Raw genomic sequence first — 14,770 nt, 5'->3', positions numbered from 1 at the left:
GTTAAAATCAGTTGTTCTCATCGGTTTTGTTTGTTGAGGCTGCCAGAGGAGATATAGTGGAGTCATGGTGATGCGGCAACCATAGCATGGTTAGAGAAAGAAAATCCTCTTTGGAAGCTTGAGGCCAAGGCAAAATCCAAGAATAAGTGTCCACGTAATTAATTAGGTTTTTATATTTTATAATTTTATTTGCTTGTCCTAGAGTCAAGGGCATTTTAGTAATTCTACAATTGTTGGGTATGGGGCATAGTTATGGGCCATAGGTTTTCTTCTATTAGTAAGTAATTCTTATTTAGTTTATGGGTTTTTATGTATGGACTTTGGTTTACAAGTCAGAATAGAAGTACTAATTCTACTAGGAGAAGTCAAGAGTATGGCCTATATAAGTTTGTTAGTGTATTCAAACAAATTATAGTTGATTAATAAAATTATTGAGTATTGAGGCACATTTACTTAGGGTTCTTTTTTCTACCTTCCTCTTCTTTCTTTCTTTCTTCTTCTTTTCTTTTCTCAAGTACTCTTCATGATCACTGTACCGTTCACAAAACTGTTCATCATTACTGTTCACATATTAAAAAAATTCTATTCTCTCTTTTTTCTTTCCTCTTTTCAACCATTTTTTTTTTTTTTTGATAGGTAATAAGACTTTTATTGAAAAATTGAACATCATGTTCACAATGGTGAACACTTTGAACAATGAAACAAATACAAGAAGATCAAGAGCTAAAAGAAATGGAAATTAAAAAATCAGCTATAGCAATACAATTCGTACACCCCCAAATACGAGCCCAAAGAAACAAAGTACGAAAAAGTAAACATTTTATATGTTCCAAAGTTCTCGCCTTGTCTTCAAAAATGCGAGCATTACGTTCCTGCCAGACTAACCACATTAAACATGCCGGGACCATGTTCCAAATGATTGAAAGATGTTTCCAAACCAGTTTCTCCAAATAAAGAAAAAAGATTTCACTGACCTTGGCATGACCCATTGAATCCCAAACACTGCAAAAACTTCACACCATAAGGCGTGAGAGAACTTACAATGAAGAAGAAGGTGGTCCACTGATTCCCCATCACAACAACACAAGCAACACCTATAAAATCCAATCTTTTCAACCATAAATCCAATCTTTTCTCTCTTGCACCTTAACCCTTCTTCTAATAAGAGGTTCTAAACCCCAAAATCCACAAATCCTCCTAAACCTTAACCCACACAACCACACATAGACAAATACCTCCAATTTGTCCTATGTCGCATGGAGATTAAGTGATGGAGTGAGTGGTGTGACTTGATCTAAGAGGCTTCCACTCTACCAAGCCAGAGGATGATCGCAGCAGCTCTCAATATTCCCCTTGGCTAGGCAGAACAGCACCTTAGAGACAGTGATGCTTGGGGTTGACTTGATCTAAGATTATTTCTGGGGTTCAGAATTAGGTCCATTGGATTTTGGTGAGGTGAGTGAACTGGGGAAGGCAAGGAATGGAGATGGATGATAGGCAGAGAATTCAAGGGTTTGGTTGGGTTGGGTTAGCTGGGTTGAGATGTGAGGAATCAACTTCCAACCAAAACAGGTTGGGTTTGAGAGTATGAAATCCAACTCCAACTGAATCACCGGGCGAAACCATCCAAAATGGTTCACGTCTGACCAGGTCAGGCGGGTGGATCAGGTTGGTTGCTTGCTTGATCAGCCCTAGACCTCTTACTAACAGAGCTTAATATTTTGATCAGTTTTTTTTTTTTTTTTTAATCAGTACTAACAGTACTTAATATTAAAGAACAGAGAATATACAGTCAAAAAAACATTTAAATCATCCAATGCTAATTATGACAGTTGCACATCAGCACTCTTCTATCATGCCTTTCATTAGAATTTCTATGATGCAAAGACAAACCTTGGACCCCAAGGTACTAGTGGCTGCTTATCAGCATATTTGATGTCCTTTGAAACCTGAAATTTACAAACATTTAAGACTAATAAGCATGAGACAGAAAAAAAAGGAAAAACACAGTTAATCTAAAACTTGAAAAATACAAAGAAAACAACAAATAAAGAGCAAGTGATAGGAATCAAATATTCGACTAAGAACAATCTGAAGGTATCAATCATTGATGGGTGGTGGATTTTTACAGGAGATTATATCAGGAACCGGAAACTTGGAGACCTACTATTGATGGGTTAGAGTTTGCTTGTCTAGACGAATCTGAGAGGGCTATGTTGGAGAGAGAGTTCGAGAAGGAGGAGATTATTGAGGCCCTCAAGGAGGCGGAAGGTGATAAGGCTCCTGGGCCAGATGGGTTTACTATGGCATTCTTTCAGAAATGCTGGAGTGTTTTAGAAGGGGATATATTGGCCTTCTTCAAATATTTTTACAGTCAGTGTGTTTTTGAGAAATCTCTGAACGCCACTTTTCTGTGTTTGATCCCCAAGAAGACTAATGCAGTTAATATCAAAGATTTTCGCCCCATTAGTCTTGTGGGCAGCCTTTATAAATTGTTAGCTAGGGTGTTGGCCCATAGGCTTCGAGGAGTTTTGGATAAATTGATCTCAGACTCTCAAAATTCTTTTGTGGGAGGGAGACAAATCCTTGATTCGGTTCTGATTGCTAATGAATGCTTAGACAGCAGGTTGAAGAGTGGTATTCCTGGTGTTATCATAAAGCTGGACATTGAGAAGGCTTATGATCATGTCAATTGGAATGCACTTTTTTACCTTATGGATAGGATGGGCTTTGGGGCAAGGTGGAGTAGGTGGATTAAGGCATGCATCTCTACAGTTAAATTCTCTGTTCTGGTTAATGGAACTCCTGCAGGTTTTTTTGGTAGTTCTCGTGGTCTTCGCCAGGGGATCCTCTGTCTCCACTTTTATTTCTTATGATTATGGAATTGTTGAGTAGATTGTTGAAGAGAACAAAAAATGGTGGTTTTCTTTGTGGATTTAAAGCGGGATCACATAGACAGGGGGTATCCATATTTCTCACCTTCTTTTTGCTGATGATACTGTATTGTTTTGTGATGCTTCTAGGGAACAGTTATTATACGTGCAGATGGTGTTGATCTTCTTTGAAGCTATTACAGGCCTAAAAGTTAATGTAGGCAAGAGTGAGATTGTTCCTGTTGGCGATGTTGGGGATTTGAATGGTTTGGCTCGTATCCTTTGCTGCAAGGTGGGCACTCTACCTATGAGATATTTGGGCATGCCTCTTGGGGCACACTAAAAGGATTCATCAATTTGGAATCCTATTATTGAAAAGATGGAGAAAAGGTTGGCTGGATGGAAAAAACTATATTTGTCCAAAGGAGGTAGGCTTATTTTTTAAAGTACCCTATCGAGTCTTCCCACCTACTTTTTATCGTTGTTTACCATCCCTCAGGCTGTGGCTGCAAGAATTGAAAGAATTCAGAGGAATTTCCTTTGGGGGCCTCAGAGGATGTTTTTAAATATCCTTTAGTTGCTTGGGATAAGGTATGCTTGCCAGTTGAATGTGGCGGTTTGGGAATCCGGAGTGTTGGGCTATTTAATAAGGCTTTGCTTGGGAAGTGGTTGTGGCGGTTTGGGAAAGAAAATCATAGATTATGGCGTCAGGTTATAGCAGACAAATATGGAGAGGCAAGAGGAGGCTGGTGCACTAGAGGGGTAAGAGGTGCTCACGGGTGTGGGATATGGAGGAGTATTAATGAAGGATCAGAGAAATTCTTTAGCCAGATTTTGTTTAATGTGGGGGAGGGCAGCCGTGTTAGTTTTTGGCATGACCCATGGTGTGGGCCTACTCCATTGAAGGAACTCTTTCCTTCCATGTATAACTGCTCTGTTTCTAAAGAAGCATGTGTCTCTGACGTGGTTGTAACAAATTCAGCAGGAGGTAGGAGCTGGAATTTATTGTTTCGGCATGGTCCTCAGGATTGGCAAGCAAACACTGTCTACTCTTTCTTTGAGTTTATTTACTCCTCTATGCCAAGGGGTGAGGGGATGATCAGTTGGTTTGGAGATTGACTACATCTGGTGTTTTTGATGTGCGCTCTTTTTATAAGCTATTACCTAGTCCTCCCACTGATGCCTTCCCTTGGGAGTGTATATGGCGTACTAAGGTGCCTAGACGGGTGTCTTTTTTCTTATGGACAGCAGCTAATGATGGTATACTCACCATTGACAACCTTATTAAGAAAGGTCAGTTTTTGGTTAATCGGTGTTGCTTGTGTTGTTGTGATGGGGAATCAGTGGACCACCTTCTTCTTCATTGTAAGTTCTCTTATGTCTTATGGTGTGAAGTTTTTGCAGTGTTTGGGATCCATTGGGTCATGCCAAGGTCAGTGAAATCTTTTTTCTTTATTTGGAGAAACTGGTTTGAAAGCATCTTTCAATCATTTGGAACATGGTCCCGGCATGTTTAATGTGGTTAGTCTGGCAAGAACGTAATGCTCGCATTTTTGAAGACAAGGCGAGAACTTTGGAGCACATAAAATGTTTACTTTTTCGTACTTTGTTTCTTTGGGCTCGTATTTGGGGGTGTACGAATTGTACTGCTGTAGCTGATTTTTTAGTTTCTATTTCTTTTAGCTCTTGATCTTCTTGTATTTGTTTCATTGTTCATCATGTTCACCATCGTGAACATGATGCTCAATTTTTCAATAAAAGTCTTATTACCTATAAAATAAAAAAAATAAAAAAGTTATATCTTTCCTGGAAAGAAAACCAATCTAGAATAATAGTATTTGGTATTGAAACAATGAGAATTTGGTTAACCCTTTCATTTAGGCACAAGAAGCTGGTAGCATTAGAACATTATGGAATGCTACAAAAATTGTAAATTTTGATGTTTGCAAAATATTTTAGATGTCAAATCATAATCAACATGTGAATCATGTATTCTCAACCCCCCCCCCCCCTCTTCTTCTCAAATTCAAGAAAACTCAAATAAAACAAAGAAAGTATCATTAACTGTACCTTGAATGAACCATATGCCATGCCCTTCTTCCGATTTGTGAATTGTTCCATCATTACTTTATCATATGCTTGCTCAAGCTGGAAATTACACATTACAACCCACAAGATCTCATACATCAGCACACTTTCTGATTTTCAATATAGACACACGTGTGTGTGAATAAGTAAATATACAGAGGAGACAAACTACAGCAGTGAGCCATCTCAATTGGACTGCATTCTAAAGAAGGAAATTTTTTTAAATCCTTATTGATCTAAATCATGAAATAGATCACAATAGGATCAATGTTCTTACAATTATATGATAATAGAACTTTATCCATGATAGGTTCATGGCTAAGGGATGTGTAAGTGGATAAGCTGATGCTGGAAGTCCCAAGTTGGAGTTAGTTACTGAGCTGTCTATAAGTTAGTAACAGTTAGAATAGTTGTACCTTTCTTGCAACAGAGTGTACCAATTGTGGATTAGTTGCTTAATCAGTTTGTTAGTCCATTGTATTGGATATAAGGGACTGTTACTACTCTGTATTGGTTATCTTTGGAAGTACTAAGCAAAGTACATTCTTCATTCTTACTTGGTTGGTTCTCCCTCTTCCTTTCTTGTTCTAATTTCCCTAGGAGGTCCAGTTTCCTTGAAGAACTACCATAGATAATTCCTATTCTTGATAGAACCGGCAGGTTCTTATCAATGCATGGTATGAGCTAGTAAATAAAGTCCAATTACTTTTGACAAACAGAATCTTCAGATTCATACTTTGTCCTTGTTAGCAAGAGTGTAATAGGCCCTAACCGATTTATATTTCACAAAACGTTAGAATGCTTAATGTTCTAAATTTTTCATATATAAAGTGAAGAAGCTGTAGAAACTTTCGTGTGGCAACGCACTATTGTAAGAGCATTTCCATTGGTATATGATTATGAGAAAGAGATCCTTCTGAAGCCAAATAATTTCTCAAAGAGAAAGCAAGATATGTGACCTACTCTGGCAGCAGTTGCTTCATCACCTGCTCTCTCAGCTTCCCTGCGTTTTTTTGTATATACTGTCTTGATCTTTTCAAATCCCTCAATGGGTCTCACACCAAGCACCTGAAAATAAGAGCATTAAAAATACTGATCAAGAAGTGTAAACACATACTCAAATAATTCCATGACCTGGAACTCTTATCTATAGGGCTCAAAAAAAGTCAAAGCACATACCTCATACGGATTTAAATCACTGCCAGGATTAGAGCTTCCTGCAGCAGATGCAGCGGCATAGATCACCCTTCCATTATTCCGCAGGATTGTTCTAGGAACTCTGGTAAAATCAACAACCTGCTGCTATTGTTATTTGTCGAATGCACAAATCAAATTTTAAACAATAAAACCATTTAGGACATTTTACATGCTTCTTATTTTTATAATTCCCCATATCATATAGCTAAGCCTCCAAACAACTCCAACTTTAGAAAAGAGATATAGTTACTAATGCCCTATTTGTTTTCAACCCAAAGAAAATTTCGGTAAAGAACTCCCAAAACTGACTATAATTTCTTTAATATCAGTTGGGTTCCTTGAACTCATTAGGAAGCACAGATACTTCAAACAAGTAGCCATATCCATATCAAATACGTATCTAATAAGGATACTCCAGATACAACAAATCTCCCTATGAAACTAAAAATAGTAGTACCCAGTGCACAAGACTCCTGCTTTCGTGGGATCCGTATAGGACGTAGGTAGGCAGCCTTACCTTCAATTTTTTTAGAAGCCCGTTTTCGTTGCTTTAGCGGAGGGCACTTCTAAATTACTTTAGCATTTGTTGCTTATTTTTTAAGCTACAAATTAAAATAATATCTATTTTTTTTCATAATATTAATTACAGTATCCCTACTATGTTGTATCCTAGATTTTTCAAAACATTATAGGCTGTGTACATATCATATCATATTGTATGTGTATCCCATATTCGAATCGATGAAAGAAGAGAAATCCTAATTGAATTACTAAGTATACATTCATGCAATACACCACTGATTTTGATTCACAAACAAAAGCAACTAATTTATACTTTCTTTCTTTGAAAAGAAAAGAAAATTCCCAAAACGTAAAGCTCCATTGTTTACGACACAGAGATTATTTTTAGCTTTTACTTTTACTGATAACACTAATAGCAATTAGATCCTGTAGTTTAGAAATTAGCTCAAATTTATTTTGGTCGACGAGAAACTACGGGAAAAGGAAAGGAGTTTGAAGTCCCAATTACCTGAGGAACGAAGGTGGGAGCTTTGAGAATTTGGCCCCAAATTCCTTTGCGGAGAGTGGAATGCGGGGCAGTGAAAGGCATTGGAGACTGCGAAAGCCATTGCTGTGTGATTCTCTCTCTCTTTGTGTCTGTGTGAAAATGGGGGGTTTTGGAAATTGGATTTGAGGTTTTGATAGGGTTTTGGTTTTGTTTGCAGGGGTATTGGGAACGTAAAATAAAAGATAATGGGAATTCGAATTCTTGGGAAATATACCACTTTTATGGGTCCTTGATATTTGTTAAATTGAACCAAAAATTTTATACCACCTTAATAGGAAATTTAAAAAAAAAAATTCATAAATTGTTTCTTAAAAATATTTTTTAAACCAATTCTTTTGGAGTATTTATTACATTTTCCAAACATATTGGGGTCTTGCGCACAAACTAATTGTAGTTTTTTTTTTTTAAAAAAAAAATTGAGAAGCCAACTCGGCATGAATAGAATTTTTATTTTTTATTTTTTTTGGCATGAATGGAATTAAAGAGCGGATAAATTAGCAAGAACAACATATTCTAAGGTACGTTTGGTATGCTGTAATAGCTCCTGTAATAGAATAGTTATTCATGTGTAATAGTAATTCGGCTATTTAGTTGCATCTTTATTACATGAATTAATTATTATTGTAGGGACTCAATTTGGATTTGACCCTGAGTATGAATGGGTTTTCAGCCCAACAAGCCCAAACAATAAATTTTTAGAGCATGGGTACAAGAACTAGTGTGTTTGACAGGAAAGGTTCTACTCATCAATAACAAGGGATATTTTAGGTTCATTCCTTGAGAAAAACTCTCCTCGGCTTTTTCTCAGTCGTCTCTCTTTTCTTTTTTCTTCTTTTTCTGAAAAAGACTCCCCTCACAATTTCATTCGTTTCTATATTATATACTCCGTCCTCCCCTCCGTTTCCATTGTACACGTGTAGTTCTTATCGTGGGAGCTCCTTTCTGTCCCATCTAGCACCTACCGGAACGTTCTGCTCAGTGGCCATAAAGCTGCTTAGTCACTGTTCAGGTATCACCTCCACATTAATGCGGCCAGAGGGTTAGCTGGAAAGCATTTAATGTGGAGGTGATGGCCTTGGAAGATATTTGATACCTTCCCCGACTCCCCCTTAGGTCTATACCCAATTTCCAGTTCAATACAACTTAGCGGAGTCTCTTCAATAAAATGAAAATTACATTCACCTCGGACTTTGGCGTCCTCGGACGTACGTTATGCCACTGTATACAATATCCACCCTTTCTCCTATATTACCATTTAATAATAATAAAACTTTTTTAGGCTATCCTCGGATAACTAAGCGTCCTCGGATTGGGCCGTTGGGCCCTCGAGCCCACTTCTGAGGATTACTATATCTTTTTAACCAACAAGCCCCACAATAGCCCCTCAAAATCTCGCTTTTTGCCACCTCGGGAAAAAGGGAGATTTTGATATCCAGTCTTCATTTATTTCGTAAGTTTCCCCCGTTTTCAGAATGTCCTTTTGTTTGCCCAAGGCATGCTCCTGACGTTTCGGCGTCATGAGCACGCCATTATTAAATGATAACTGCTCTGTTGTCCCCTACGTTCAACGACCTGATGCAAATCGAACGGTGGGGGATCCTTTGTATTTATGGGCGGGGTTTTTCCCGCTCCTACTTTCTGTGCCTTATAAAGTGCCTTTCAAATCAAATCTTTCTTCAGTTACAAATTACTCCCTCTCAGCATGTATTCATTGAATCTGTCTTTATCTCATTACTCCATGCTCTCATAAATACTTTATAAAGGCTGCCCACAAGACTAATGGGGCGAAAATCTTTGATATTAACTGCATTAGTCTTCTTGGGGATCAAACACAGAAAAGTGGCGTTCAGAGATTTCTCAAAAACACACTGACTGTAAAAATCTTTGAAGAAGGCCAATATATCCCCTTCTAAAACACTCCAGCATTTCTGAAAGAATGCCATAGTAAACCCATCTGGCCCAGGAGCCTTATCACCTTCCGCCTCCTTGAGGGCCTCAATAATCTCCTCCTTCTCGAACTCTCTCTCCAACATAGCCCTCTCAGATTCGTCTAGACAAGCAAACTCTAACCCATCAATAGTAGGTCTCCAAGTTTCCGGTTCCTGATATAATCTCCTGTAAAAATCCACCACCCATCAATGATTGATACCTTCAGATTGTTCTTAGTCGAATATTTGATTCCTATCACTTGCTCTTTATTTGTTGTTTTCTTTGTATTTTTCAAGTTTTAGATTAACTGTGTTTTTCCTTTTTTTTCTGTCTCATGCTTATTAGTCTTAAATGTTTGTAAATTTCAGGTTTCAAAGGACATCAAATATGCTGATAAGCAGCCACTAGTACCTTGGGGTCCAAGGTTTGTCTTTGCATCATAGAAATTCTAATGAAAGGCATGATAGAAGAGTGCTGATGTGCAACTGTCATAATTAGCATTGGATGATTTAAATGTTTTTTTGACTGTATATTCTCTGTTCTTTAATATTAAGTACTGTTAGTACTGATTAAAAAAAAAAAAAAAACTGATCAAAATATTAAGCTCTGTTAGTAAGAGGTCTAGGGCTGATCAAGCAAGCAACCAACCTGATCCACCCGCCTGACCTGGTCAGACGTGAACCATTTTGGATGGTTTCGCCCGGTGATTCAGTTGGAGTTGGATTTCATACTCTCAAACCCAACCTGTTTTGGTTGGAAGTTGATTCCTCACATCTCAACCCAGCTAACCCAACCCAACCAAACCCTTGAATTCTCTGCCTATCATCCATCTCCATTCCTTGCCTTCCCCAGTTCACTCACCTCACCAAAATCCAATGGACCTAATTCTGAACCCCAGAAATAATCTTAGATCAAGTCAACCCCAAGCATCACTGTCTCTAAGGTGCTGTTCTGCCTAGCCAAGGGGAATATTGAGAGCTGCTGCGATCATCCTCTGGCTTGGTAGAGTGGAAGCCTCTTAGATCAAGTCACACCACTCACTCCATCACTTAATCTCCATGCGACATAGGACAAATTGGAGGTATTTGTCTATGTGTGGTTGTGTGGGTTAAGGTTTAGGAGGATTTGTGGATTTTGGGGTTTAGAACCTCTTATTAGAAGAAGGGTTAAGGTGCAAGAGAGAAAAGATTGGATTTATGGTTGAAAAGATTGGATTTTATAGGTGTTGCTTGTGTTGTTGTGATGGGGAATCAGTGGACCACCTTCTTCTTCATTGTAAGTTCTCTCACGCCTTATGGTGTGAAGTTTTTGCAGTGTTTGGGATTCAATGGGTCATGCCAAGGTCAGTGAAATCTTTTTTCTTTATTTGGAGAAACTGGTTTGGAAACATCTTTCAATCATTTGGAACATGGTCCCGGCATGTTTAATGTGGTTAGTCTGGCAGGAACGTAATGCTCGCATTTTTGAAGACAAGGCGAGAACTTTGGAACATATAAAATGTTTACTTTTTCGTACTTTGTTTCTTTGGGCTCGTATTTGGGGGTGTACGAATTGTATTGCTATAGCTGATTTTTTAATTTCCATTTCTTTTAGCTCTTGATCTTCTTGTATTTGTTTCATTGTTCAAAGTGTTCACCATTGTGAACATGATGTTCAATTTTTCAATAAAAGTCTTATTACCTATCAAAAAAAAAAAAAAATGGTTGAAAAGAGGAAAGAAAAAAGAGAGAATAGAATTTTTTTAATATGTGAACAGTAATGATGAACAGTTTTGTGAACGGTACAGTGATCATGAAGAGTACTTGAGAAAAGAAAAGAAGAAGAAAGAAAGAAAGAAGAGGAAGGTAGAAAAAAGAACCCTAAGTAAATGTGCCTCAATACTCAATAATTTTATTAATCAACTATAATTTGTTTGAATACACTAACAAACTTATATAGGCCATACTCTTGACTTCTCCTAGTAGAATTAGTACTTCTATTCTGACTTGTAAACCAAAGTCCATACATAAAAACCCATAAACTAAATAAGAATTACTTACTAATAGAAGAAAACCTATGGCCCATAACTATGCCCCATACCCAACAATTGTAGAATTACTAAAATGCCCTTGACTCTAGGACAAGCAAATAAAATTATAAAATATAAAAACCTAATTAATTACGTGGACACTTATTCTTGGATTTTGCCTTGGCCTCAAGCTTCCAAAGAGGATTTTCTTTCTCTAACCATGCTATGGTTGCCGCATCACCATGACTCCACTATATCTCCTCTGGCAGCCTCAACAAACAAAACCGATGAGAACAACTGATTTTAACAACCAACCCATCTGTGAGATTCGGTCAATTCAACTATGCTTTTTGGTTAACAATAGGTGACAGGTGGTTGACTCTAAACCTGACTGAACCTGATCCATGATCACCCTTAAATAGGGCATGGCTTCCTTTCAGTTTTAGTGGGAAAAATGGATAGAACCTTGCTGTATCTTGTGGCAGAAGTAATTGAATAGTTGCTATGCCATCCTGCGCCTGGAGGGTGGTTCACAATATTCACATGGTGCACCATATCCCATCCAGATCTACTGGAGCCGGTAATTTCTAATAATTTCATTGAGCCTTAAATTAAATTGGTTGGAATTTAAGCAAATTGATTATTCATGTCTGCTTAAATGAGAAGCTGGCACATTTGCCTTCAGAAAGCAGAAATGTGACAATAATTCCCTTGTTAGAAGATTAAAAATGTTGCATATACCATAAAGTGTGAATTTGTAAAAACACTCCTATGAATGTGTATATATCTTCATATTTTTTATTTTCTGTTTTCCTTTAACTTTCATAAACATAGCCTTTGGCTTATTGTGTCTTATTTATCTATAAGGAGAATTCTAGCCAACTATCCACTCTCCCTTCCTGTCTGATATGGCAGATCTTTTTACAGTTTTCTGTAGTCTCCTGGTGTCCTAATTTTTGAGCTCTAATATATTTCCAGGTTCACCAAGTCCAGTGAAAAAGATATGCGCATCAACATGGCAATATCTGCTGTATTTGTAAGTAGTGATGATGCTCTTCATGTTTATTTGTTTCGGTGAACTGTTCGCTAATTTATGCATGCCTGAAACTTATAATCTTGTCATCTGTTTTAAGTATTAAGGCTTGGGAATCGATTGTATGTTTACTACTGGATATAAGTGGCTGTCATATACTCAGCATGCCCCTACAGTTATTATAAATATCCTTGTAGTCCTTTCAATCTTGAAGACCATATGGTACATTCATTGCTCATTCTACTAATGGACCTGTTAACCAAGGTTTAAATGAAGTCTGACATGATTGACTCTCTAATGTTTCCTTCTTTTTTCCTGATATTCCAGGGACCTGTAGTCTTTCTGTAATATTTATAAACTGACTTTTACATATTTTGAGCATATGTCTATGTTCTGATGTGTGAAGAAAGAGGAGATTTCTATGAACATAATTAGCTTAGACCAATCATGCACTAGCTGTCTTAGCCAGAGCCTCCTCCTAAACCCTGCCGTACCCATATCAACACAAAATGGCATGGGTTAGGGTTTGGCTATTGGACACTCAAAAATGGTGGAAATTTATTTGTAAATAGACAGATCTGACACATGAACACATTCTCCTTCCCAACACCAAGTCCCAAGCCCATGAAATCACAGCCACCCAAATATGTTCTTATGAGATTTCTACCTTTCCCAATGTGTGATTTGCATGGCTGTATCTCTATGATCATATGTGTGAGACCAAAATGAGTACCAATGGCATGGCTGGAAATGTGTGGTCATGGCATGACTTCTGTTATGCAGTTACTCAGTCATTCATGTTTATAACTTTCCCTTTCACACTCATCTTTTGTTGTCATTCTGCAGGCAGCTTGGATTTTTATCAAGCGCAGTGCTGAATATAAACCTTTGCAATTTTTAGCCTTTGCTTTTGTTTATCGGATTTTTGAGAAGTTGAAGTCCTTTGAGCCATCTGTGTCACCAACATATACAGTGAGTTCCCTTTTTTATTTTTACACCATGGGCATGGCTTCAAAGAAATTAATGCTCAACTTTTTTGAATTACCCTTTCAATCTGTATATATTCAAGTTGGTCTTGCCTGCAGGAAGATGGTGAAGATACAGGGCGAGCACTGCGTATGGGGAAGCGCCTGCTTCGTTCTCTTGGACTAGTTTTTGGCTGTATTGCTGTTTCATCTCTGGTATGATGTTTTATTTGACTTCTATATGTCTTTGAAATGTTGCTGATAGGTCAAAATGCCAGTAGCCTGAATCTTATGGATTCTCCAAATCAAATCTGATAATGTTACATATTGAAAATATAAAGTAATATGATATGTCAGGCTACTTGTGTTTTCCCCCCTTTGTGTCTAGTTGATATAGGACAGCCTTTATATTATTCAGTTTAGGGCTGTCTTATGTAGTAAGAGAGTGGTGGGTTTCCGTTTTTGAGAAAACTGGATGCTGTGAATTTCCTGGCAGCGACAAATTTATTAAGCCAGTTTTATTAAGTTTCTGGCTTTTATGTGTGGACTTTAGTCTATTCTAATTCGGAGTTTGTTTACTGGTCCAAGTAGTTCCCCCCCCGTCTTCAGTTTCTTGCAAAAAATCTGTGAGAGAGAGAAGAGAGAGAGAGATGGTGGAAGGGATATAAAGCTGCTCCTGCTGTACAGAGAGGTTGAGAAAGGCTAGTTGAGAGTTAGCAATGGTTTTGGTACTAAATTGACTCTCAATTTCTTTCTCTTTCAAAGGGAGAGCCTGCTAACCTGAACAAGATGAATGCAAGTGATTGTTTTTTTCCTCACCCTATCATGATTGAAGATCTCCTCTTTGAAAAATTGCATGCTTTATCTATTAATATTGATATAAAAATGTGTCATAGTTTTCTTCTTCTCATCTATCTGTTCTTTTAAATGATCTTCTACAATTGAATTCTTGCAGGCATACACTGGTGTTTTAAATTTGATTGAGTTTGTAGGGGGTTACATACCTGCCTTTCTTTACAACAACCAGGTACTGGCTTTCACTTATTGACATGAATCATAGGCTCTGTTGAATTAATAGACAGTCTGTCTCATACTAATTTTTTTGTCATGGTCTCACTCTATCAACTACCATGATGCATGTCTAGTTATACACATTTTGTCATTGAATGTCTTATTTCAAAATCTTTCATTTTGACCTACTGTAGAGTTGAAAGTAAGGGTGTTCATGGGTTGGGTTGGGTTGGGATGGTAAAGTCTTATTACCTATCAAAAAAAAAAAAAAATGGTTGAAAAGAGGAAAGAAAAAAGAGAGAATAGAATTTTTTTAATATGTGAACAGTAATGATGAACAGTTTTGTGAACGGTACAGTAATCATGAAGAGTACTTGAGAAAAGAAAAGAAGAAGAAAGAAAGAAAGAAGAGGAAGGTAGAAAAAAGAACCCTAAGTAAATGTGCCTCAATACTCAATAATTTTATTAATCAACTATAATTTGTTTGAATACACTAACAAACTTATATAGGCCATACTCTTGACTTCTCCTAGTAGAATTAGTACTTCTATTCTGACTTGTAAACCAAAGTCCATACATAAAAACCCATAAACTAAA

The 14,770-nt window shown here is 37.4% G+C and overlaps 2 protein-coding genes across 2 annotated transcripts; one reads left to right on the top strand and one right to left on the bottom strand.

The window, feature by feature from the left end:
* Nucleotides 1-1,893: 1,893 nt before the first annotated feature.
* LOC111985675 (protein CHLOROPLAST J-LIKE DOMAIN 1, chloroplastic) lies at nucleotides 1,894-7,381 on the bottom strand (the record flags this gene model as incomplete). The annotated part of the gene is given in 5 exon segments (XM_065768357.1): nucleotides 1,894-1,949; nucleotides 4,944-5,021; nucleotides 5,925-6,029; nucleotides 6,141-6,257; nucleotides 7,189-7,381. Coding segments are annotated over 5 exon segments (437 nt in total), but the record flags the coding sequence as incomplete, so codon positions are not given.
* Nucleotides 7,382-9,474: 2,093 nt separating this feature from the next.
* Nucleotides 9,475-14,225, top strand: LOC136065316 (protein CHLOROPLAST J-LIKE DOMAIN 1, chloroplastic-like). Its single transcript, XM_065768352.1, has 5 exons — nucleotides 9,475-9,580; nucleotides 12,143-12,200; nucleotides 13,044-13,169; nucleotides 13,283-13,378; nucleotides 14,118-14,225. The coding sequence occupies exons 2-5, from the start codon at nucleotides 12,168-12,170 to the stop codon at nucleotides 14,208-14,210; spliced, it is 348 nt and encodes a 115-aa protein (XP_065624424.1). The 5' UTR covers nucleotides 9,475-9,580; nucleotides 12,143-12,167; the 3' UTR covers nucleotides 14,211-14,225.
* The last annotated feature ends 545 nt before the right edge of the window (nucleotides 14,226-14,770 follow it).

Source organism: Quercus suber, unplaced genomic scaffold, assembly GCF_002906115.3.
Source record: "Quercus suber isolate HL8 unplaced genomic scaffold, Cork oak 2.0 scaffold_924, whole genome shotgun sequence".
Lineage (NCBI taxonomy): Eukaryota > Viridiplantae > Streptophyta > Magnoliopsida > Fagales > Fagaceae > Quercus > Quercus suber.
The sequence above is the reverse complement of the archived record's forward strand: the minus strand, read 5'-3'. Positions and strand labels throughout refer to the sequence as shown.

Excerpts from the sequence above, each read along its gene's own strand:
- LOC136065316 (XM_065768352.1), top strand. The coding sequence starts at position 12,168 with ATGCGCATCAACATGGCAATATCTGCTGTATTT. Across the intron at positions 12,201-13,043 it reads TGGCAATATCTGCTGTATTT|GCAGCTTGGATTTTTATCAA; the intron begins GTAAGTAGTGAT and ends GTCATTCTGCAG. Across the intron at positions 13,170-13,282 it reads CTGTGTCACCAACATATACA|GAAGATGGTGAAGATACAGG; the intron begins GTGAGTTCCCTT and ends TCTTGCCTGCAG.